This window comes from Ciconia boyciana, chromosome 1, assembly GCF_034638445.1.
Source record: "Ciconia boyciana chromosome 1, ASM3463844v1, whole genome shotgun sequence".
NCBI classification, from domain to species: Eukaryota; Metazoa; Chordata; class Aves; order Ciconiiformes; family Ciconiidae; genus Ciconia; species Ciconia boyciana.
In genome coordinates, this window is record NC_132934.1 from 64554671 (window position 1) to 64579897 (window position 25227).

Sequence of the window (25227 nt, forward strand, 5' to 3'; positions counted from 1 at the left end):
CAAAAGAAAGAAACCGAAAACAAATCTATCCACGTCTCTCATGACAAAGAGTAGTAGCCTGTATTCTTATGCATGTTAAAAGCTTTTCCCTTTCAACAGAGATTAGAAATCTACTCTGGTTTTGTTTTTCTTGCACATAACTTAATACTTGCCTCCTCCCATGGTGACATCTCCAGCCTTTTCAGTACCTCCCTGGTGTGGAGTTCCAGGATGTCCAGATTAGAAGGAGTTTTGGTAGCATGGTCTCGCAGTTTCCTCACCCTTCGTCTGGAGTGGTGAGGGGAAGTTGTTTCATGCGAAGACCGTGAAGTTGGACACACACCAAGAATTCCCTGAGTTTTAACTAGTTTGCTGTTTTCCTCCTTTAATTAAAAACACATATTTCAGAATAGCCTCAGAGGAATAAATCCACATATTTAAGTGCTGCTTCTTATTCATCTAATTAAATGTAAATTATATTAAAAAATTGTTAGACCTTTTAGAGAAGTACTACATATTTCCTATGGATTTGATGTACAAAGCTTAGTTCTACTGAACCTCTTTCCCATTTGGGGCTTTTAAACTCTCCCATAATAGTAGTGCTTACGCCAGAAGTTACCACCAAAACATAAGGTTTTATTCATGAAGACAGCAGAGGCTAGACATGTATTATACCCAAGAGATCACATTTCTCTTCAGTTCTCAGAACTGTTCTCTCCATGTGCAAATGTGAGATTTTTTCAAGAATTGATATTCATTAAGGAATAAAGGAGCAAAACATTGGTATAGGAGGGGAAAAAAAGAAAGAAAAAAACCCACTGACTATATAACAAATAGGGACAAAACATAAGAAAAAGAGCAAAAGAGATGACAAGTGGACCAGAACTAACAAACAAGAGGGTAGGAAAATGGAATATGCACAGAATTTCAAATTAAACTCTTTAACAACATATTCACAGTAATTATTTTAGGTAGTTATAAGTGAGAACATTTAAGAAATACTGACCTACAAATAATTTCACCATTAAAAATTTTTTTAAACACACCCTTCCTATACATTTTCTTTATCTGAAATACCCATAGCTTAGTATTCCCAACAGTTTTCCTCTTGATCTTCTACTATTAAATGAATGTTAAATAAAATTAAAAGGTGAATATGGTCAATCAGAAGCATAACTATTGTGGAATTCCCTAATTCAAAGATTTTTCTCCTGCAGGGTTATGTAGTGTTGCCTCTGTTCTTACCTCTACAGAACGAATCACTTTTGAGAGCTCTTTTATGAGATGCCCAGGCCTAATGTTGTCTGGAATTTCAAAGGCATGTTCTGTTACAAGCTGTATGCAAAGGGGGAAGAAAAGATACTTAATTAATTTTCTCAGATAAAAGCGGAAGTAGTACAAAATAAACAACTCTACAGGGAAAAAAATTAAAAGGAAAAAACACATTAATTTATTTAGTAATGACTGCAAACTGCCAGGACAGATGCACACACACAATGAAGCTTCCAGTCCAAGCTTCAGAAGGCAGCAGATATCCCTCAATGTCTGATGCCCAGGGTACATAAGGGAGCCTCCAGTTCAGCCATTCCACAGCTTCTCTTAGAATCCCTAAGAATCCAAAGAAGAGGTAATACAAAGCCATACTGACAACCACTTCGGTTTTTTTCCCTTCAGTACAGCAGTCGGCTTCTTTTTTTCCTTTTTTTCCCCTTTTTTTCCCTTTTTTCCCATGGTCAGTATAGAGCCACACTTCAGAAACTCATTAGAGTAATGACCTTCAAAACAGCTAAAGACTAAGGGAATTTCACTGTGGCAAAAATTTAATCTAAAGAGCAAATCAAGAATAATAATGAGTAACCAACATACAGATTTTTTTAGACACCTGCCTCACATTTGACTTTTAAAAATTACCTTCTTAGCTTATTTAAAATCTGGTAGGTCAGAGAAAGCAATTAAAAATCATTCCCCATAAAAAAAAAAAGGACGCCATAACAGTTTATGTTCCCTTTAATCCTCAAAAACAGTATCAGAGACAGGTTTTCTATGTATTTGTTACCAATCTGAGTACGTCTAAACACTCTACAGTTAGATCTAGTAAAAAATATGTTTAATATTTTGTGTGTACAGTTTAAATTTGCCCCAAGACACTTTTAGTTAAAATTAAACAGACAAAACAGCACTCACACATTGACCAGAATGACTGACATGAATTCTGCTACCCCTTTAATCAACTATTTAAATAGAAAAATATCCCACAAACACTTTCAGCTACCCACATTTCAAAAATGAGGTTCAGCAGCAAAAATATTGCTAGAAGAAATTTGATACTGTATGTGCATTTAATTGAACCTGGCTTCCTCTCAGTCATTAAAATGAATGCTCTCTCCCACCTGCCCCCCCCCCCAAAAAAAAACAACACCCAAAAACCAACCCAAACAAACCAAAAAAAACCTCACAACCATGGATGTATAACCATGGTATAACCGTTCTTTTCAGTGCCATTAATTCTACAAGAAAGATTAAATTGGCTGCTATTATTTACCATTGTTCATTCTTTGAACACATCACCTCTACACAATTGCACTTGGGAACACAGCACCTCTGTCACTAAACTGTGTAATTTTTCCAGCACATTACTAGTCATTTTAGGACCATTCAGTCCTTTCTACTTAAGGACTTCACTCTCCCAAAAGCCTTCCTGTCCATGAAGACTTCAAGAGGAAGTGACTGATGCAATCCTCCAAAACAGTGACTTTAAAGTTTCTCTGATTTAAAAATACTGAAAAGCCTTCCTAATGCAAACATAGTTTATATCAGAAGCACATTATTTTGCCAGTATGATTTGTAGTAACTCTTTGAGCAAAGTAAGTTCCATTGGCAAGCTCACTTGTTTGCCACTATAGAAGGCATCTATTTACACCAAAGCTTTTTCAATTAAGCTGTGGGAGAGTAATTATTAAAAAAAAAAATCCATCCAAGCAACTTAAATATGCAAACAAATTCAAATGGATATATCACCTAACAGCCTGACAGAAGGAAAGGCTGGGCAGGAAATATGAATACCTACAGATGCCATGTCTGAAAAATTATCATCATTATTAAATAACTTGTTTTTAAGTTGTCTCTGCATACTATCTCTTGGAAAAGGAACAAGCAGCCTTTGGGACTGAGGAATTCTCTTGTACTAGGGAGAACAGTAGCAACAAAATGGCCCAAGTATGTTAGATGTAACTTGCAGGCAAAGAAAATAATGAGAAAAAGCTATGATTCATTCAAGACCTTCAAGAAATCATTTTGTAAATGTTGGAAATATACAGAGGAAAAAGAAACTTGTCTTAAATCAAGAGATACAGACAAAAAAAAAAGTCCTGGTTGGCAAATGAATCTACCCATCTTTGGAAACTAGCATCACAATGAAGTATATCAATACCTAAAAACACACACACACACACACACAAGATAAAATAAAAGTAAACAACCCCACATCCCTCCCTCCTTACAAAAAAACCCTGATTTTTTTTCTTTTACAACAGCTATTAATATTTTTTTTAAACAACACAGAACTGTTGACCAAAATAATCTTACTGGTACATTAATCAAACATCTGAAAAATTGAATCTGAGACCTGTTGCTTATGCAAGCTGGAAGGAAGCCAGAGCTAAAGTCCAAGAGGTCAGACGACTGGATATATCATCATCTTTATTCTGTGTATCAACTAACCTAGAGACTGATGATCTGCACCAAAGTAATCAAGGATACACATACTGATAAAAGCCTTGCACAAACTGAATGCAAATCAAGACATGAAAACTAAAATAATTTTAGTAGCACTCAATCTCTATTCTCAGCATCTTATAATTTTTGGCAATTTTTAAATATTGCAAAAATGAATATACTGCTGCCCTGCTAAAAATTAGTTTTAAATTCTCCAGCAAATAGTTTAAAGCCATTCACTAAGGTAATTCACATATGTCTTGAAAAGACATACTTCATGATACGAATGTGAAACCTCATGAGTAGGCTTCTCATTTGTGGAGTATTCATTTGTCATCTCTTTTTCAGGATCTGTCTGAAATCCCCAGCATGAGCAGATCACATAGCAACATACAGAGCTCCTCCCATCTACAGCTGCATACAACTACAATCCTATCACGCACATGGCCTGCTGCAAAGAAAAGATCAGCTCATTTATGAAACAGTAGCTAGAAAAGATGAATGCAAGGTACAAAACATGATAGCTGGTGGAGAGCAGACAACACTGTGGCTAGATCATTGATGCTGTGCAGTTTCCTCACAATTGAAGTGTCTGTTCAGCCAGTGGTTTGGGAATACTCACGGGTCTCATTAATAAGCATTCAGAATGCAGCATGTGTAATTAATTTTTTTCCACAGAAGAGTAGGAAACATATCACATTCTAGATGAAGTATTAATCAAACTACTTAATGAGCTACTAGACAGTACACAAATGCTAAAATACTATGCTACAGCAATCTAGAAAAGAGGAATTCCAATCCAATTTCAAATTAAAATAAGGATTTATACAGGTTATGTTTGATCTCAGTTATCAGCAGTCTTCTTATCAGCTTATTATCCATGTCACGGATGCAGAGGCAGCTTGGATTCACACATGGCTTAACAGTTTAGGCACAACATCCTGTAAATTCTGTTACACTGCTTACTAGCTAGCTTTGATCCAGAATGGCATAGACAAAGAGACACTGGAGAACCAACTCAGAGGTATTACAGAGGGCCAGCAAATGTTCACTTGGAATCAGTAATGCTACACAGGCTGGACCCTAGCTGATTCCACACAGAGTAACCACCTCTGCATTTGCACCTCATGTTCAGTTCCACAAGCTCATTGTGTTGAATGCAGCATTGTGCAAATATCATACTTCTTGAATAGTAAGTTCTCTTACAAGGAGAACTTGCAGGCAGAAAGACCAAACAGGTCTCCAAGAGCCAGTTCAAGCAAGCACAGCCAGCGACAAACTAGAATTAATAAGCTCAGTCAGAACCAAACTGCCTGTCAGTGAACAGCACTTCCCAGAAGCACAGGCTCCAAGAGGGCTTATTAGCTCAGGCACATGAAAAAACACATGGAATTGGGCCAGATCCAGTGCCGTGCCAAAACAAACAAGCTTTCCTGGAGAGCAGAGCACCAGCAAAGCCAGCGTAGACAACACATTAATGATTTTACAAGAGTCAGCCAATGTTCAGCAGGGACAGTATTGAACTGAAGTTAATATCCTCATCTGAATCTAAACCAACTCTTCAGCAATACAGGTGTACTTGAAATGTGCTCTCCAAAGCATTGACATTAATGGAAAAAGCTAAAGATCAGGGCATTCCATCCCTCCATTGCCTCAGACCAGAATGAATCAACTATATAAACAAATTTGTTAGAAAAAAGCCCTACCTTACCAGCTTATCCTCTAGCATTTTCATCCCATCCTGAAGTGAACCAAGATTCTACTTCTGTCAGCTACAATACAAGAGCTTATTAACTGGTCTAAAAAGACTTTATTAGCATCACAGAATATACAAGTGTCACGATGATTCTTCCCCAGATCAGCAATACATACTCTCCATAGAGTCTTTCAGTACTCATTAACAGATAAAAATAATCGTAAACTTTAAAAGGGCACAGACCTTCACTTACTTCTAAATGAAAACAGAGCTCACCAAAATAGAAAACAAAATCACTTATACTTACTTCCTTTTTCATCCATAATTTTAAAGCAGTAAGTAAAGCCTTCACTCCTTGCACTAAATAGCTTGGAGGCTGGAAACCATCTTCCCTCAGTTCTAAAAAGGATACAGATACCAATTTAGAAACACACTAACAGTGAAAACAATAGAATGATACCTACCCTTCAGCTAATAAAGTTGCCATTATGCAACAGCACAAAAAAATTGTGCAAGCAAATGAAACATGACATCCTGTATTTTTGTGCATACTGTAACAAAAAAACCCAACCCTAAAGTGATTCTACATAAAATATTATTTTTTTTTAGTTATTCTTGGGTGAATTAGGGATAGTTTACAACATACTACAGGTCAATTTGAACAAAACAGATCTAACATACAGAACAGGAGAAAATATATTTGAAGAAAGAAATCACTTTTATTTCATTCAGAAATATTTTAGTCAAAGGGGACCAGAAGGATGTGGGATGTATCTCTAAATTAGACTTCCTACTGCTTATTCCCATACATACAGCAAATGGTTCACACTAGCACACTTCCACTCCCCAAACATTTTCATCACCCTTCCAAATATCACAGCTCTCCGACACAGAGTTTAGATCATTTTTCCTCCCAAAACCAAAGGGGACAGGGAGTGGAAATCACTCTGCTACAGAAACTGCTCTTCTTAAGAAATCTGGTACTCCCAAGTGATTGCAATTCCTTTTCAATTTTCTCTTTTACTTCATGGGGAAAAAAAGAAGGGAAAAGACAAATCTTCCATAAAGCGTCAAAAGTAGATTGCAACCTCTCCCCATGTACCTGACAAATATTTCCACTTGTCAATATCAAAAGGACCAACACTAGAACCATTTGGCTCATTTTATTCCCTTAAAAGAATACACTAATAAAACACTATTCTTATGGATAATGTATTAGCCTGCTGGCAGAAAAAGGGAAGTTCTGTTACTAAACAGCCATTCTTCTCCAAGATGCCTCCTACTTGTTAAAGGGTACGAGAAGGAGTGGCAGGCCTTTGAGTTGCAGCAGAAGTCTTTCTGCCCACCAGCTGACTCAGTTGATAAAATTTTGAGAATACAAGGCAGCACCACAGGCTGGATTTTTTAGCAGCAGTAGAAAAGACTGTATGACATAAGAGTAACTAAAATTAATGAGTATCAGATAGATGAACAAGTTACCTATTCTGAAGCCCCAACAACTATGAAGAACAATAGTTTAGGTGACTGACACAACACTTACAGTACCATAAAACACTTCTTGCCAATGAAAAAAGACAAAACCAAAACGTTTATGACCCTGTTATCATTTTATAAAAAGAACAAGAAGGATACGTTGTGCTGATTTTGCTTACTGACCTGAATTTCACATAAAGTACTGCTAACAACCATGCATTCAACATTTTACAAGTTGGTCATCACCACTACCTTTCACAACTGAACTGGTATCATCCCTTATTTATAAAACAAAGGATTCTGACTGGTAAACACCTAATTCACATGAGTCTTGATGCCAAAGCCCAACATAATCTTCACTCTAGACATGGAAACATCAATTTTGATTTTTTTATGATGTGTTTATAGATCATAGCATTGTTCTGCAACAAAATATCTGCTAAGCCATAGAGTAAAAATAACATGAGAATAAGCTTCATACCCCTCCCCTAAGACACAAGTCACAAGAAGCTCCTAGTCTATGTACTTAAGGAGTCATGGGATAAAAAGGGGAGGGAGAAGAGGCGGGGAATGGACATGGGACACGACGCATAGTTAGCCAGATGATTTAGAAACATATAATCCACTGATTTTCCAGCAGGAATACAGCTCCGATGTCTTCTGACAAGTTTATAAATTTTAAATACGCAGGTATAAGACCAACCAAAGCAAGCTTTCAAGAAGAAAATACTTTTTTTTTAGACGGAAAAATTTTCTGCAAGTTTGTTCCAATTGTTAAGATTTCTGAGTTGCTTTAGGTTAATCCAGAAACTTCAAATGCTCATTTAGGAAATAAGGGTTGTTCAATGCCTTCATTTGCTGAAAGGAGAATAGATCATTTTCAATAACTGTGACTGTTCTCGTATTAGAAAAAGGTTATGTGAGATTCTGATCTCTTCCAAAGCAGAAGCTGAATTCAGCAGCCTCCTTTGAAGGTTGATTTCTCTGCTTTGAAATACATCATTTGGAATATGACCTTTAAGATTAAATAGAGCAGGCAGAGGGCAAAATATTTGAGGAAAAGAAGGTGAAGTCAGACAGGCACCCTCTCATGCTGTTATACATGGGTACAGATATAGGAATTACAGGACTAGATGAGGAAGTTTGGAAGGGACCAGCAACTGTCAAGAACAAGAGGCTCTTGAGATGTCTATTGATAAGCACTGATATAAATGATTTAACACAGCTTATAGGAACTGATGCATTTTTCCTACAAAAGCCATCACACCTTTCCCTTAATGACAAAGAGCAGAAGACAACAGGTAGTTTGACTGAAAAGGTCAAAGAGAATTGTAGAAGTGCAAGAAAACCTCTTCATTCAGCCGTGAAGCCACCAAGAAGAAACTCACAGATATAAGTCAGTGGGATCATTTAGAGAGTCGTTTGCTGAAAGAAAGAGAAAGGCTACCAAATGGTACTCAAAGATCTTAAATGATATGGAAGAAGCCTGAGTGAAAAACTGATGCCATTGAAATAAGTTTCCTATCTTCCTTACCAAGGTCTTTTCAGATAATGGCAAATTAATCCTATTTGGTTGGGGGTATAATTGCACTGTGCCAGGATCTCAGATACTGTCTTGATAATCTAGAATATTTCCATTGACCAGATACATCATCAGCATTGGATGAAAAACACTAATAAAATAGTTCAAAGGTTCCAGCAGCATGCTACAAAGTGTTAGTTACATGCATCACCAACTGCACTAAGATTTCTGCACACTGGAAGTTACCCTAGAAACCCTTAATCACCAAAGTAGTTTTCAGAAAGATTATTTACTAAAACCAAGAACTGCTGGATCTAGAACTGCCACAGTGCAGCATTCACTAAAATCTGGTTAAAAAATAACGTGACTTTTCAAAAAAAAAGGAATTCAAGTCTGGTTTTCCACCTTAAAAGGTTTCCTCTGCTCACATAACAGCAGTATAATTTTCTCCATCATCAATGAAGGGGGGGTGGTGGGGAAGCGCAGATACATGTATATCTCTTAAAACAAAACAAGGATTACCTTTTAATGTTTCCAGTAAGTTTTTGGCCACAAACCAACAGATGGCTTCAAAGAAAGGAAATTTGAAAAGATCTGGGGTTTTTAGCCTCTTCTCCATTTCGTAACACCTGAATAAACAGAAACATCACAAAACGTGAATATTTTAATTATCAAATTCACTATTCAACTATGCAATCATTCAAATTGACACAATGTCCAAAATAAAATAAAATAACCATGGCCATGATAAATAAAAGAAGTCAAGTACCACATAGTTAAATCCCAACAAGACCACAGACAAGATTGAACTCTGGTCTCATCCAGGCTCTGACCTTATCAAGTTTGACTGCGGCACTTCTAAGAATAAAGTTGGACTTCATAAAACTAGGATACAAACCCAATGTGTGATCTTTTAACAGATGGAATTTTATCAGGATTCCACTGTAATAAATAAAAACAATATGTTTAGAAGACAGCTCCACATCTTGGACAAAAACTAAATACAGCTGCCCTTAGAGCAATGCTGACTTGAGGACGCTCATTTCAACTCAGTGTCGCACACCTGGGCTTGCTCAGTTTTGTTTTAATCACTTATACTAATCTCCAAAGTAGAGTTTTTCTTTTTTTTTTTTGCTTTTATTCACTTAAATTCTTGCATACCCTTCATTTTGCTTTTGAAACAAACTTTGCAGAAGTGAAATAAGAGTATGTGCTTGATACAGTCTAACTGAAAATGCCACTATTGTCTGTTTGAGAGCCTGTACCGATTTGATCCTGGTTAAGAGCATGAAGAAAGATATCTATTAAAAGAATATCCTACTTACTGAGGAAAAGGTATAGGAAGAGCTGAGACTAACCTGAGCTGCATGCCAATATTGAGGTTGTGCAAAAAGTTTCCTCCAAAAGCCATACAATCCTGAGATGTGAGCACAGCGTGAATCCAGCCTGAAATGACAGATTCTGAAACTTAATACATACATATAAATTATTCTGAAACTGTTTTTAAATACATATATAAGTAAAAAATGCGGTACCTGGAATCAAAAAAGCAAATTTGTATTCTGTGCTGGGAACAAGTAATCAAAATTTTAACAACATGTAAATGACAGTGTTTCAGAAATCTAGTGAAACTGTAGTTTTCTGAAAGGGTTAAGATTAAGACTTTTTTTTTTACTGCGGGGGGGGCGAGAATGCAAGACCACCAGTGATTTTTCAACTAAAAATTTGCAAAAGTTTTCCCTCCAATCAACAAAAATAAGCAAGTCAGGAGAGGAAAAAACATACTGAACAAAAGATAAAGTCATAAAAATAAAATAGAAATTACATTACTTTCAATATTTATATGTTGCTTACAGTAACTGAGCTGTTTGCACAACATAAAAAAGTCATTTAGCAATACTGAAGTGTCTCAAATAGGAATTCAGAAGTAGTTACATTAATTATTCTAAATACAGTCATCCCAATTCCAGTGAAATTATGATCAGTTTAAAACCCAGTCTAGGCACTCTGACTATATAAATTTGTCACATAATTGAAATATTGTCCTTGTGAACTCCACTATTCAACATGGCAAAGCACAGCCAACATTATGCTATCAATCTAGCTGATTACTACTGGATAATTTCAAGTACACAAAAGAACACAAAATATTAGCTTCCCGATTAAAAATTACCTTTAAAATTTATACAGTGCAGCTTTAATGTAAATAAACTACAAATAGAGTTTCTTCTTTCAAGATTTTTTTTTTCTGGTTTTGCATGCATACGGATGATCTTTTTACAAAAGATGAGTTGGCCACACATTTGCAGTTTACTTCATGGTTTGACTGAGTATAGGCAAGATGTACAAACACAGGAAGCTCCCCAATTTGAGGGAAGATCAGACCAAATCACAAGCAACTATATATTGCAAACTACCATTAAATCAATGTCCTAATTCAGTTAAGAACAACCAGTTCTAGTTGTTGTGGTACCACACATAAAAAGACCTGAAACCTAGCAACGACGCTGACTAAGCAACACGCCTACTATGTAGCCTGGGAAGGAAGTAAGTTACAGAATGGTATATGAGAGAACGTAGAATACAATGGCACATGCAACCTAAGGGGGTTTTTTAATTAATATTATACATTGTTCAGGTTTACTTCTGGTCTTTGAGAAGTGCAGTGCAATGAAGATTGCCTTGTATTACCAGTTGCATTTTGCATTTGTTAATATGGTTTCAATTCTTCATTTTTATCATCACCATCACAGTAGTTGAATACCTCTGACTCTCCAAGGAATATGCATATTTCAAGTCTTTAAAAACACATCTCCCCAGACACTGACAAAACTGACAACGAAGTCTCCTTGCCGTTGCATCAACACCAAGGATTTTTATGGCATACTTGTATCAACTAAAGGATTTCATTTTTTTTTACATTCCTACTCGCTATTTCTATGCTGTAATTTTGATCAACGTCTGTGTAACAAGGCAAGAAAATGTGGTGTAGACCACACAGAATATCTTGAATAATATTTAAATAACTCTCAAGAGCCTCCCAGTAGGTGCTATTCACCTACATGCAAGATTAATTTTAATTCAGAAGTCTACTCTGAACATATTTCAGAGATTATAAAATAATTATGACATCCACTAGCATCAGTACAAGCAGGAACAGCAAAAGTGGTTTTCAGTAGAGATCACGGTTTTTTTCAAGCCTTTAATCAGTCTTACAGAATTTCCCATTTTTTAAACACCTGTCTTGAAACCTAGTTTAATTTATTGGTTCTTACACTATACTCCATCATATGTATATGAATATGTATGTGTGTATACACATACACACATATGTGTATACACACATTTACATTACAAAGTACCATTTTATGTGTATACACACACAAATACACATATGCATTAGAAATCACCATTTTATGATACTTTTCTTATTGGCCACATTATAGTGAGAGCTCAGATTTAGCTGATTACTTGGGAAGCAGTAAGTATTTTCAAAGATCTGTGGGTCACAATAAAGTTCTTCATTCTGTAATTCTGCATTCTTTGTTCATAGGTGTATGACCTTACACTTAGATAAATGGAAAATTAACATTGTATCTTGCAAAAAATATATGGTTTTAAAAAGCTCTGGGTGTTCAGAAATGTTAAGTGCATATATAGCTCCTTACCAGGTAGTATTTATTCTGCACAAGCCATGAACTAGAACAGTAAACACTAAACCTCACAGGTAGAGAACTGAGCTGTGAGAAAAATGTCTGGAAGTCCATGACAGAATACAGTACTGAACATAATCTTCAAGGCTTATTCCAGAAGTAGAATTGTGCACCATTTTTCTTCTCTGTATATTTAAAGCTTCCTCCCCCAAAAAAGGGAAGCTAGCACCCAGTACAAATCTTTAATAATAAAATAATAAAAAGTATTTATATGGGTGGGCTGGATAACTGAAAATACAAGAAATTAACTGGCACTCGCTTTATTGGCAAAATATGGTTTGATTTATTAAAGACTTCTAAGTTTATGGTATTCGGCAGTTGGGGGGGTGGAGGTGTGTGTTTTGTTTGGAGGATTTTTCTGTGTTCTTTTAAATAGATAAAGAATTTTAATTGTCTTGGTGTTTCTCATTTCTTAAAAATGTACTGTAATTTATCAGATGCTATTAGGTGATGGCTACAAGAAATGTTGTTAAAGAAAATCAGAAAAGACCATGCCTCTCCATCAATTTTAAAGGAAGCTGCTGAAATGAATTTATGAACTCTATAGTTTCATAAACTATATCTGCACATATCCTTTTATTCTTAATAAAAGGATAAACTATATCTGCAAATATCCTTTTCTTTCTAATAAAAGGAATTAACACATGAATGCAATTATATATTCTTCAATTTTATTTAGAGACACTTTCATTTTCATTCAGAGTCTCTCCATAGGCTCCACCACAGTTTAGATTTCCTGCTGACAGAAAACAAAAAAAAAAAAAAAACCCTTTTATTTTTAATCCTCTAGCCTACAGCATAAGAATTTTATGTGATGTTTTTGTAATAATTTTGCCTAGTAGGTCTTACAATATTCAAAAGCTGTAAAAACAAAATTGTATTATAAAATTAAGATAAGAATTCGGTCTGGATATCTATCAAATGGTGAACAATGTGTGTTCTGTGAATTGGAACTATTTCCCTGATATCCAAATTAAGCTTAATTAATTTGTTGTCTTGTAATTGGGTAACTGTCCTGGTTTCAGCTGGGATAGAGTTAATTTTCTTCCTTCCTATTGGATTTTAGTATGAGAATAATATTGATAATACGCTGGTGTTTTGGTTGTTGCTAAGTGGTGTTTACACTGGTCAAGGACTTTTCAGCTTCCCGTGCTCTGCCAGGTGCACAAGAAACTGGGAGGGGGCACAGCCAGGATAGTTTATCCAAACTGACCAAAGGGCTATTCCATACCATATGATGTCATGCTCAGTATATAAACTGGGGGGAGTTGGCCAGGGGGTAGTGATCGGTGCCTGGGGACTGGCTGGGCATCTGTCGGCAGGTGGTGAGCAGTTGTATCGCTGTTTTTTTTTCCCCTGGGTTTTGTTCCTCTCTCACTCTCTTGTTGTTTTCCTTCTCATTACATTTTATTATTATCGTTATTATTTTGTTCCAATTATTAAACTGTTCTTATCTCAATCCACTCAATCCACAAGTTTTCTAAGTTTTCTTACTTTTGCTCTTCCGATTCTCTCCCCCATCCCACGGGGGGAGGGAATGAGCGAGCAGCTGTGTGGTACTTAATTGCCAACTGGGGCTAAACCACAACAGTAACAAACACCCTTTCTTTCCCTGATAACTGTTATTACTGTAAGGCACCCTAAAAAGCTAATTACTTGTTTTGAAAATATAAATTTCTAAATTTTTTATTATTCTTTCTTATTGAAAACTTTAGGAGAAACCAAATGTTGATAACATAATCCCAGGTGATTAAACATGCTAAATCCTAGTAATAAGGGTAAAATCTTACCTGTTGGAACAAATAAAGTGTGTCCTTGCTTCACAACACATTTGTAACATTTGTCAACCTTGTCCCCAAAATATACTTCACTCTGGGTGACAGATGAACTCCAAGACTCGTACAGAGCCAAATTTTCATCAGTTGGCTTGATCAAATAGAATATCTTCTCACCCTATTAAACAAAAATATCAAATAAATAAATGAATGTCCTCCTGGAGGCATATTGCAACCTCTGAGTCATTCCTAATAAGGTAACAGATTGATCTAAATGGTAAGTATTCCCTATTTCCATTATGGAACATTAGGGCTTCCTAGCCCCGGTGTTTCACAACTGTAATCCACCAAAAGCTTCATCAATAGTACACTAACCACTTGGTGTCTTGTGATGTAGAAGCAAACAAACCAACCAAAACTTTTCATTGGAGTATAAAAAATTCCAGCTTTTATAAAAAAATATATGGATATGTGCACACATGCCAAATGAGAAAACCTAAGATGAAAACACTTTGCCTCTCCTATGATGTATACATGGTCAAAGTTTGTGAGAAGAATAAAAAGTTGAGTATGTCAATTATTTTCATTCAATTCATTTTTTCATACTAAAACCTCACTATATCACCTACCAGCCTACTAAAATGATGAGTCAACCAATTACAGTCTAAAGTCACCAACAGCATGCTAAAATAAAAGCATAAAAATGCAACACCAACAATCAGTAATTCACTTCCAAGCTCCTCCCCTGGCTTTTTAAGCACAAAAATTCATACAGGTGATAATGCCATGGCAGAAAGCTGCACACTGAATAAGTTTTGTTTTGCACAGCCATAAATCAAGAAGACTTCATACCCAGAGAACATGGTACCAAACTGATGTTCCTCCAAAATCGATATGAAAATCAGTATAGCTGTCCTGGACACCCATCAAGCAATACTTCTGAACAAAAGGCTTAGGGAAGACAGAATCATCTGGCCAATAATTTTCCACCCATGAAAGCTTTCTGGCAATATCTGGTACTTCCACTAGTTCAGACATCCTTTTAAAAAAAACAAGCAAACAAAAAAGAACCATAAATATAATCAAGAGTAAGCGTACCTCTTTTTAAATCACAGCTTTAAATTTTTGTTTCCTACAAAGTTACTACTTATGAATTAATAAAAATGTTTTATACCCGCATTACATCACAGTAGCTGCCTACATAAAATATGCAGCCTCCCATCTTTCCCACTACAGACATTATATTCCTACACATACTGTTCAACTTAGTGAAAACCACTTTGCTACAATCAATGAATTGAAGAAGTCAATACTCACTTTGTGTCTGAGAATTCCAGGCTGATAACATTCAATACTTTTGGTCGGTCAGGATTTGTGAAATATTTAATATAATTATGGAGTTTCATTTTACTGTCTGCTTGTCTTGCTACATCTATTACATCTATCACTTTGTCGCCACCTGTGAAAAATAGGATGACTTTCTTAAACCTATCGCAGATAAACACAGCCAATTAAGGTGATTAAGAGAAACTTAACTTTTTTCCAGCCTTTATCGAAACATTTCTGCACAAAAACTCCACTACTACCAGCATTCTCTTGGAACAGAGACAGATTGGTATAAACCAACTTTTTATTAGGTCTAACTTTAATGGCTATAGTCAGCTAAGGACAGAACTGAAAACACTAAAAATAAATCCTCTTTCCTGTGGTTAACCAAAAAGAAAAAGAGCAGTATAGAATGACTGCAACTGGTTTAAAAAAAAATTGGGTTTGTGGCTGCAATTGGAAAGACTAGCGTAGAGAAAGTTATCAAGGCAGATCTATTCCTCAATCTTCCTATTAATCATCACTACAGCACTTGAGTATTTAACACAAGGACCACTGAGAATTCTTTACAAATAATAAATCCTACTGCTCACAGCTTGTAATTCTTAGCAAACTGCACTAAACTTGTGCCATAATTGGTAAGTTTTTAACGTTAAAAACTATGCAGGTACTCCTTCACAAACATTCTACAAGCCCTCCCCCATCCTCCTTATATATATGCATAACTTTTAAACACATGATAATTTCATTGTATAATTAAGTCATGAGGATGCTTCATTTCTGAAGATAACAAGGACTGGTTTACACATCATGTATTTTAAAGTGACACATCTGTAGAACCTGACAAGCAAGAAGCAACCTTTAGCCAAGAGAAAGGACTAACAACATTATAATAGCAATTGTTTTATGTCCATTTAGTTATACAACGGTCAGATTTGACAACTAATTTTAGAATGCTGGCACGTATCTAGATGTACATTATAAACATAATTACTTTAAAATTGCAAGTTAGTATCACCCTGATAAATTCCAGTTGGAATAGTATTTGTTCAGTTTTCTTTTTGTTCAGTTTTCTTGTATTTGTATTTGTTAAGTTTTTGTTCAGTTTTTGTTCAGTATTTTTTCAGTATTTGTTCAGTTTTCTTTGAAATTTTTAATTTCAATAATAGAAAGGTAAATCTGTGTCATTCCAATTTTTTCCCTAAACTGGAGAACCTGGCAGGTCAAAATGTATGTATGAGAATGAAAAGACCAAGTTTCTCTTTGAATCTGAAGAGGCAGTATTCCAAAAGAAAAGATTCAGAAGTATCAAAATTATAATTACAAAGCAGAACACATTACTGTTTATAATCATCATAATGGTAACAACATTTCATATACCACATCTTTCCTCTATTCTGGTGCCATTGTAAAATGCTGATGGAGAGAAAATCTGCTTTCAGCACACATTGTTATATTAGGTTATGACAGGAACACAGACAAGGACATATACAGACTTCTCAACTGTACTATATGTTACAGGAAATGTCATGCTGCAATTGGCTCAGTCTCTATTTCTCTGTACTGCACCGTTACATGAGGCTGAAACAATTACAGACTGTCAAGAGATATGATTGATAAGAAAGAAATGGTCCTTGGGAAGCTCTAGCTCTCCCGCCAAAGGAAGCCAAGGTAGGAAATTTTCCAGGAAGAAAGATTTAATTCAGAAATGCCAATTTACTGAGCCCAAAACATTAAGTTTTGCAATATCCTAAGCAATGATTAAACTTTATTGATCATAAGAGTGATTCATTCAATTCTCACAAAAAGAACAATCTTAAAAGTCATTACACTTTATTGGTTTACAACATGTAGCAGAAAAAAACCCCAGCATTCCATGTTTAGCTTGCACCAAAATTAACATGTTTGAAAGTTAAAAAGGCTGTACTCCTATCACATACCTATCACACACACACAAAAAAAACCCCCACAAAACAATCAAACAAAAACCAAAACAAAAAACCACCAAAAAAACAAACCATAGCTTTAATTTTACTCTCTGCTAATTTTCTGGTTAGAAGTAATTCAATTCAGAATATATATTTAGCACCCTGGAACCCTTTAGCACCCTAATCATGCAAACATTTATTTTAATTTACAGACAGGATCATTTGTAAATACTCCAGAGTGACTCTTACCTACATAGCGTTCCACATCTAAAACAGAGAAAGTTGGCGGAGGAAGTCTGAGCCCCAGACCATCTAATTTAGGAACCATAATGGGAACATCAAACCCATGTTTCTCCAAGTATCTTTGTGTCAACTGGCTTCCATGCATTTTCAAAATTACTTCATCAGCACTAATGGAAAGAAATAATGTGATATTAGCAGAAAAGAATCCTCCAAGCACTACTGAAAAAAAAAAGTCACATTTTGGGGGAGGAGAGATGGGAATTACTACATTTGAATCCGAAAGAAGTGGACCCAGTACTATTATATTAAGCACTTAACTAAAAGACAAAGAAAACAACCTAAACCAGCAAGGAAACATTTACTGTCATGCACAACCTGGGAACCCATAGTCTTTCTGTATGACTGAACGCAGTAATTTAAGACCATGGGGAAAAGGAATTCTCAGAGAAGGCATTAAAGTACATTTTGGCAACAACAACAACAAACTCCTTTAAAGAATTGTAAGTCATTGTGTTTCAGTGAGATAGCCAGTCATAGACAGCTCAGGATGAAAGTACAACCATGTTTCTCCACTTTCCTCTAAAGCACGTGAGAATGGACAGACTACTAGCTCATATAAATGTTCCATGTTATCTGGAATGAAACTGAGGACTATTCCTGAACTAGAGGAATAGACAAACAATATTCTGACAGTTCAGGCACAAAAAAGAAACACAAAACCTGACCACTCTTGCTACTGCCCCCACTCCCCCACAAAAACAAACAAACTAACCCATAAAAACTCAAAACCCCCACCTCACCCTGTAGCAGTCCCAATAGACAACATATCCCAGTGCAAAACTGAACAGGGGAAGCCACTGCATGAAAACACAAATGTAGCCATCTGAAACAGGGATAGGGCAGAGAGGGATTCTAAAGGTGGAAGAAGTTATCCTTGACCTTCATTTTCTGAAGCAGAGAAATGTTAGTCGCTTCCCCTAAGACACACTCAGCCGACAACATTTCTCTATTTTTTTCACTGAAACATGTAAGTAAGCTTCTGTACCTTGGGAAAGAGCGAGCCCGCAGCTGTTTAACGAAGGTCCGTGTTCCAGCCTGCACCGGTTTGGAACCATCATCCAATTCTGTGTAGTCATGTCTGTGCCAGTTCCTCCTCTTCTTCACTACGAGTTTCAGAAGGATTAAACTTTGAATTAGTTAAATCAGATGGCTCAGATTAGCAGTCACCCCATCAGTGAGCCAGACATGCCTCAATCACATTACTATGATTAACAAACCTTACTGTTTATGCACATGACACTCTACCTATCTGCAACAAGTGAAATCTTCAGGACACCTGACAGTCATCCTCCATACTTCTATAGCTCCTTCTATGTGAGAACCTCAGTGCACATTATACACAATGATTTAAGACTCCATATCCACTACAGCACAAGTAAACAGCAGCAGCCTGAAAGTTGTCCAAATCTAAAAAGTCAGCAACAAAACTAGAAATAGAATTTTAATTCCCTAAAGCTTAGACTTTTTTTTTTTAATAGACAGAAGAATCATACCTCTTCAAGATCCACAGACTTCATTTTATATATTAACACAGGATTAACAGGACCTTTTCCCATTGTGCTATCTCACCATATGACCATACCCATATCCAGTGTGATAATATTACTATTAATCACTACCATATGCTGTTTGAAACCAAACCACCTTTCTTTTATCCACTGCTTATGTCTCCATAACAGTTTTGGGTGCAAACTGTTTTGGGCAGGTGTGATCTTTACTATGCAAGCACAATACATATAATGCAAGCATGGCACTGCAAAACAATCAACTTCTGAGTTGTTTGAAACTTTAATGTGCAATTACAACATTTTAATAAAGAACAAAGGATAAATTAATGTTCTATTACTATTTTGGGAATCTGAAACTGACAGTTCAATAGCAACTAAATTGCATTTTTAACAGTTCCCTATACTTAAAGAGCAGAGCAAAATGAAAAACCAGACATTCTCCTAAAAACTGTTGTGTTGGTCTCCCCATGACAAATGACAGATAAACAAATGAGAAAAAACCCCTATTTTCATAGAATCATAGAATGGCTTGGCTTCGAAGGGAGCTTTAAAGATCACCTAGTCCAACCCCCCTGCCACAGACAGGGACATCTTTCACTAGACCTGGTTTCTCAAAGTCCCCTCCAACCTGACCTGGGAACACTTCCAGGGATGGAGCATCCACGGTTTCTTTGGGCAACCTGTTCCAGTGTCTCATCACCCTCATAGTGAAGAATTTCTTCCTTATTCCCAATCTAAACCTACCCTCTTTCAGTTTAAAACCATTATCTCTTGTCCTGTCACTACAGGCCTTGGTAAAATGTTGTCTTCTTTCTTATAAGCCACCTTTATATATTGAAAGGCTGTATTTTAGAACATTGTAAGCTGTATGCAGCCTCCCCATTTGAATTTTTTGGCCTTAAGTGAAGCAGAGGACAAACTGACCTAGGATATCACGGTAAACTTACTTCCTGTCTTCAAATTTTCATTATTTTGTGACAAATTATTTCATAATGGATATTTCATTAATTTATCTTAATCAACCACTCATTTTGTATCCTCATTCATAAAGAACACAAGCTCACTGCTTTGAAAGGAAGCCCTTGGCTGTATCATCTATCTGTTTGTTACCAAAATGCACTTTGGAGCACTTTCTGTCTATACAAATAAACCTGTATCTCTTGTCCTCAAACATTCAACAGGCTAAGAAGCCCTATTAAATTCCCAACAGGTGCCTCAGCAAAAAGGACCACCATCTCATCATGTGGAAAGAAACTCCAACAGTGCTGAACTTGCTACCTTTCTATTGATTTAACAGCATATCAATTTACCACACTAAGAAACATACTAAGGGTACCGCAACTTTTAGGTTGTGTTTCAGTTTTTCCTAAAAAAGCCAAACTCTGCTCCACGGCATTAGATCATTGCTACTGGAAGACTGCCCCAAGAAGATTTACGGAGACCAGATCTATAATTTAACTAATATTAAGCAGAAATTTAGTTACTTCTGCTGAGGAAACACAGAAGAGGAAAAGCTACTGATACTTGTCAACACAAATGGTGTTTTACAGGCATATACAAAACAGCCTGCAATGCAAATACAATACCAAGCTAAACAACTGTATTAATACAAATTTGAACTTTACGGAAGAGCTCATCCTTAAGTTTACCAAACTAATGATGTACCCAAAATCTAAAAAAAGTGCTAGCAATACTGAAAACACAGCTACAGTAACAGGAAGCTAAAGATTTAAGAAGAAAAAAAAAGTAGCTTCTAAAAAGAAAAAAAAATGCTGCTTCTCCAGAAAAAACAGTTGGTTATATAGGAATAACTGACATCTTATAGTCATTACACATAAGAGGTAATTATTCCTATTGATAAGCTGTTTTCTACAGAAGTGACAAAATGTACCCTTTAGAAGACATTTAAGAGAATAAACTGACATTTATAGCTATTTGCTAACCTGAAAAGCAGTGCTGAGGAGCCTGCTTAATGAGCCAACTATCCAAATACAGTAAAACTTCATAAATAATGAAGCCAGGTTTATTAAGTTTTCAAAGCCATTTTCTCAGTCATAAATAATAATACAAGAAATTAGTGGCTAATACTAATTCACAACAGAGCAGTTTCTCATAAATTCACTGCTGTTATAACAGCTCATTAAAATTGTAAGATGATACAGCTGCTTAAGAGATTTTATAGCACAAAACCAACTTTTAAAAATCTGTCTTTCCAATACTAAAAAACTAGAATTTAAAGTTGTTCTCTTGCTTTACCTAGTACTTGGCAACGTACATCATCCTTCCATAAGTAAAAGAACACTGAAGAACAGAAAACAGTAATGAAAACTTTTTCCACTTACGTAGCTCTTAATTCTAGAGCTTTTATAACCCCTTAAGACATTACAGTAACAGTTGCAAAAAAAATAATTTAACTGAATGGATCCTCATGCTCAAATTAAAACAAAAAAATCAAACAACTACATAAGGTGAAATGCACATATAACACCTCCCCCTCCCAAGCACTCCAAACTAGTGGAAGGAACTAGTGTCAACCCTTGCTGCTCCTGAAAACTGAGGCACAACCCACTGTGACAATACTAAAAAAAAACACACCAAAAGTACACAAGACTGTTGCAGGAGGGTCGGGAAAAGGAAAGGAGTGTGCTGGAACTTTTCATGAAAGGTAAGCAGAAAGCTATTTTTAAATTACATTCCTTATACACTCAAAACAGTGGGCCAGTAACTGTACCTACTTTAGGCAAACGCTATTCCTTGCCGTCTCACACTACTAAGTCTGTTTGTCTTAGAGGTCACATGCTAGACTTCAAATGGGGACCATCAAGAGGTATGCATCTGTACAACGAGGCCTCAAGTCTTGGAAGTGGTCCTTTAGGTGATTCCCAGTGACCAAAAAGGCAAGAGAAATGTTAGCATAGGAAGACTGAAAAATTTTGAGGAGCATACAGTAAATCATACAATACCACTTCTAAGGCCTGGTACATCATCTCATACTGTCAGCTCAGATCAAACTCTGGCATTACTACCACAGTCAATAAAAACAGGTGGGAGGGTATTTACAGCATTTGAGAAGGTAAAACCAGATTAAGAAAGTAATGTCCTGACAACCACAGTCCTGTTAACATTTACTGTACCTTGTGCTCTCTTGAAGCTCTGGGTTCTAAAGTCTAGTGACAGACCTGACTCCCAGCATTCATGCAAATGGAGCATTTTCAGACTTAAGGATCACTGAGAAAACTTTGAAAATAACAAAATGTAATATGAAGACTCTAAACCAAATAAGCTAAGAAAACTCCATAGTGTATTACTACTTTTTTAATAGCTCTTTTTTTTTTTAATTATTTAGGATTTTAGGATTAATTATTTAGCATTTTATACACACAGCTGCTTACTAAAGGTTTTGTAAAATTGTTGCTCCCCCAAATCAAGAAGAGGTTTTATTTTTGTTTTAAATACAAAAATAAATTGATTGGTTCTCTGGTATTAATTCGATCTTTACATCTAACTACTCAGTAGCTTTCTTTTCATTACTGGAACTTCTACATAATAATTTTGTAGGATAGTAAAATTAACCATCCATTTGGTAGTATGCAATAAGTGTTTCTTGTATATTTTTAGTAATTTTTTTGCACTACACCATTTGATTAGATGGGATTACGTACACAAGTGTCTGCTGAAGTCACAGATATACTTGCCCTCTTAAATCAAGCAGCTGAATTTTTGTCTCTTTCAAAATTCCTTTAGACAAAGGGATTTTAGAATATGAAGCTGTAAATAAAAATGCTTTTTTTACTTACATACATAATTTCACACAATTGAAGCACTCGGAGCATTGCTGCAACACTTGAAGTCATGAGATATTATCGGTCTCTCTAAACACTAAAGTAAGTAGAGCCCAAACCACAAACTATCATAGATGTGATTCTGACAGCTTAGCTGAGAGCAATTAATAAAATTCCAGGTGAAGACATATTTCAACATATCACCTCTGCTTGGGTTGATAAGTGACATGTCTGAAGCTTCTACTAAATCTAGATGATCTACTTACTTGAGGCAATATGAAGTAATAAGGATAATTTTTACCCCAGATTGTCTTTTTGAAAAGACTTCCAACACAAAAATCACTCTTATCTCACTGTCAAATTGCTGCAGGTGAGACAGAGCTCGCATTAAAGCTAGCAGCCTCTGCGTTACAAGAAAGGTTATTCACAGGCATCACAGTGAAGCATACTAGTTCTCCCAAATCAAGAAGAGAAAAGAAGTTTCAAATTTACTAGTTTATTATTTTGAAGGTCTGATATGATCCCCCCCTTCTACTCCTCCTCCTAGTCCCTATATTCCACAGAAAAAACAGGAAGAAAGGTGGGGAAAGAAATGGCTGTTATTTGTATTCTGATTTACAGGAGAGACATGCAGATTTCTAACTGAAAATGACAACTGGAATACTAAAAACTACAAGCATGTAAAACAGCATTTATCTTACCTTTTAGCCCCCAACCTAAAAGTAGCTAACCCTGAACTCACACACTATACAAGATACATATCACGCAACATACATTAATTACATGCTTTATCACTTTGTTCATACTCCAGAAGACTACCAGTGAGGGTGCAGTGGTTTTAAACTTATTTCCAAATGGTGAAGTAAATTCAGCTTTGAAAAGATTCTAGATCTTAAGTCACTGCTGACCCTGGGAACTACCGACCTGTCAGCCTCACCTCTGTGCCTGGAAAGATCATGGAACAGATCCTCCTAGAAGCTATGCTAAGGCACATGGAAGACAGGGAAGTGATTCAAGACAGCCAGCATGTCTTCACCAAGGGCAAGTCCTGCCTGACCAACCTAGTGGCTTTCTATGATGGAGTTACCACATCAGTGGACAAGGGAAAAGCAATGGATATCATGTATCTGGACTTCTCTAAAGCCTCTGACACAGTCCCCCACAACATCCTTCTCTCTAAATTGGAGAGATATGGATTTGATGGCTGCACTGTTCAGTGGATAAGGAACTGGTGGGATGGTCACATCCAGAGGGTAGCGGTTAATTGCTCATTTTCCAGATGGAGATCAGTGACAAGTGGTGTCCTCAGGGGTCCATACTGGGACCAGTGCTGTTCAATATTTTCATCAATGACATTGACAGCAAGATCGAGTGCACCCTCAGCAAGTTTGCAGATGACACCAAGCTCAGTGGTGCAGTTGACATGCCAGAAGGACGGGATCCAGAGGGACCTGGACAAGCTGGAGAACTGGGACTTGTGTGAACCTCATGAGGTTCAACAAGGCCAAGTGCAGGGTCCTACATCTGGGTCGGGACAATCCTCAGTTTCAATACAGGCTGGGGGATGATGTGATCAAGAGCAGCCCTGTGGAAAAGGACTTGGGGGTACTGATGGACAAAAAGCTGGACATGAGCCGACAATGTGCACTTGCAGCCCAGAAGGCCAACCGTATCCTGGGCTGCATCAAAAGCAGCGTGGCCAGCAGGTCAAGGGAGGTGATTCTGTCACTCTATTCTGCTCTGGTGAGACCTCACCTGGAGTACTGTGTCCAGCTCTGGAGCCCTCAGCACAAGAAGGACACGGACCTGTTGGAGCGGGTCCAGAGGAGGGCCACGAAAATGATCTGAGGGCTGGAGCACCTCTCCTACGAGGAAAGGCTGAGAGAGTTGTGGTTGTTCAGCCTGGAGAAGAGAAGGCTGTGGGGACACCTTATAGCAGCCTTCCAGTACTTAAAGGGGGCCTATAGGAAAGATGGGGACAGACTTTTTAGCAGGGCCTGTCATGACAGGACAAGGAGCAATGGTTTTAAACTAAGGGAGAGCAGATTTAGACTGGACAGCAAATTTATCTGCTGAAAGGAGAACCAAAGAAAAGGTCTCTCTTGCTGCTCTGTTTCACTCTGTTGGTCTTCTGGTAACTCATAAAATTGCATGGGGAACTTCATGGAAACTTGTTTATAAATCAGAAACCTGAAATCCAGAGCTGTGTAACTCTCAAGGACATAAATAGAAAAAAAACCAAAACAAAACTCACAGGAAGTTCATATTCTCAGATTTCACTGGACTGTTGTGGCTTATAGCCTCCAATCATCAAGAAAGGTAAGACAGCTAACTCCTACATTTTCTCAAAGTTGCCTTCCTAGATATTAGAATTTTGATGATTAAAATATAGGAACCTTGAGCTGTCTTTTGGATTTTCCCTTTTTTTTTCTTTAAATGACGATTCCCTAATTTTCATTCTCTCACTCTCTGTCAAGTCCAGATTGTTTTCTTCCACATCTGTGCACT

General features: G+C 36.6%; 1 protein-coding gene across 4 annotated transcripts in view; it reads right to left on the reverse strand.

Moving 5' to 3' along the window:
- The window catches only part of KDM7A (lysine demethylase 7A), a 75712-nt gene that overhangs the window by 22064 nt on the left and 28421 nt on the right, over window positions 1-25227 (reverse strand). For 3 of the 4 annotated variants that reach the window (XM_072871929.1, XM_072871921.1, XM_072871948.1), the window contains 10 exons: window positions 18415-18532; window positions 17376-17536; window positions 15190-15331; window positions 14725-14911; window positions 13888-14050; window positions 9743-9830; window positions 8907-9013; window positions 5697-5788; window positions 1225-1314; window positions 153-362 (listed from right to left, as the gene is read on the reverse strand). In XM_072871929.1, the coding sequence (XP_072728030.1) occupies window positions 153-362; window positions 1225-1314; window positions 5697-5788; window positions 8907-9013; window positions 9743-9830; window positions 13888-14050; window positions 14725-14911; window positions 15190-15331; window positions 17376-17536; window positions 18415-18532 (1358 nt within the window). The remainder of the gene's footprint in view (window positions 1-152; window positions 363-1224; window positions 1315-5696; window positions 5789-8906; window positions 9014-9742; window positions 9831-13887; window positions 14051-14724; window positions 14912-15189; window positions 15332-17375; window positions 17537-18414; window positions 18533-25227) is intronic. The other variant, XM_072871938.1, reaches the window with a different exon arrangement.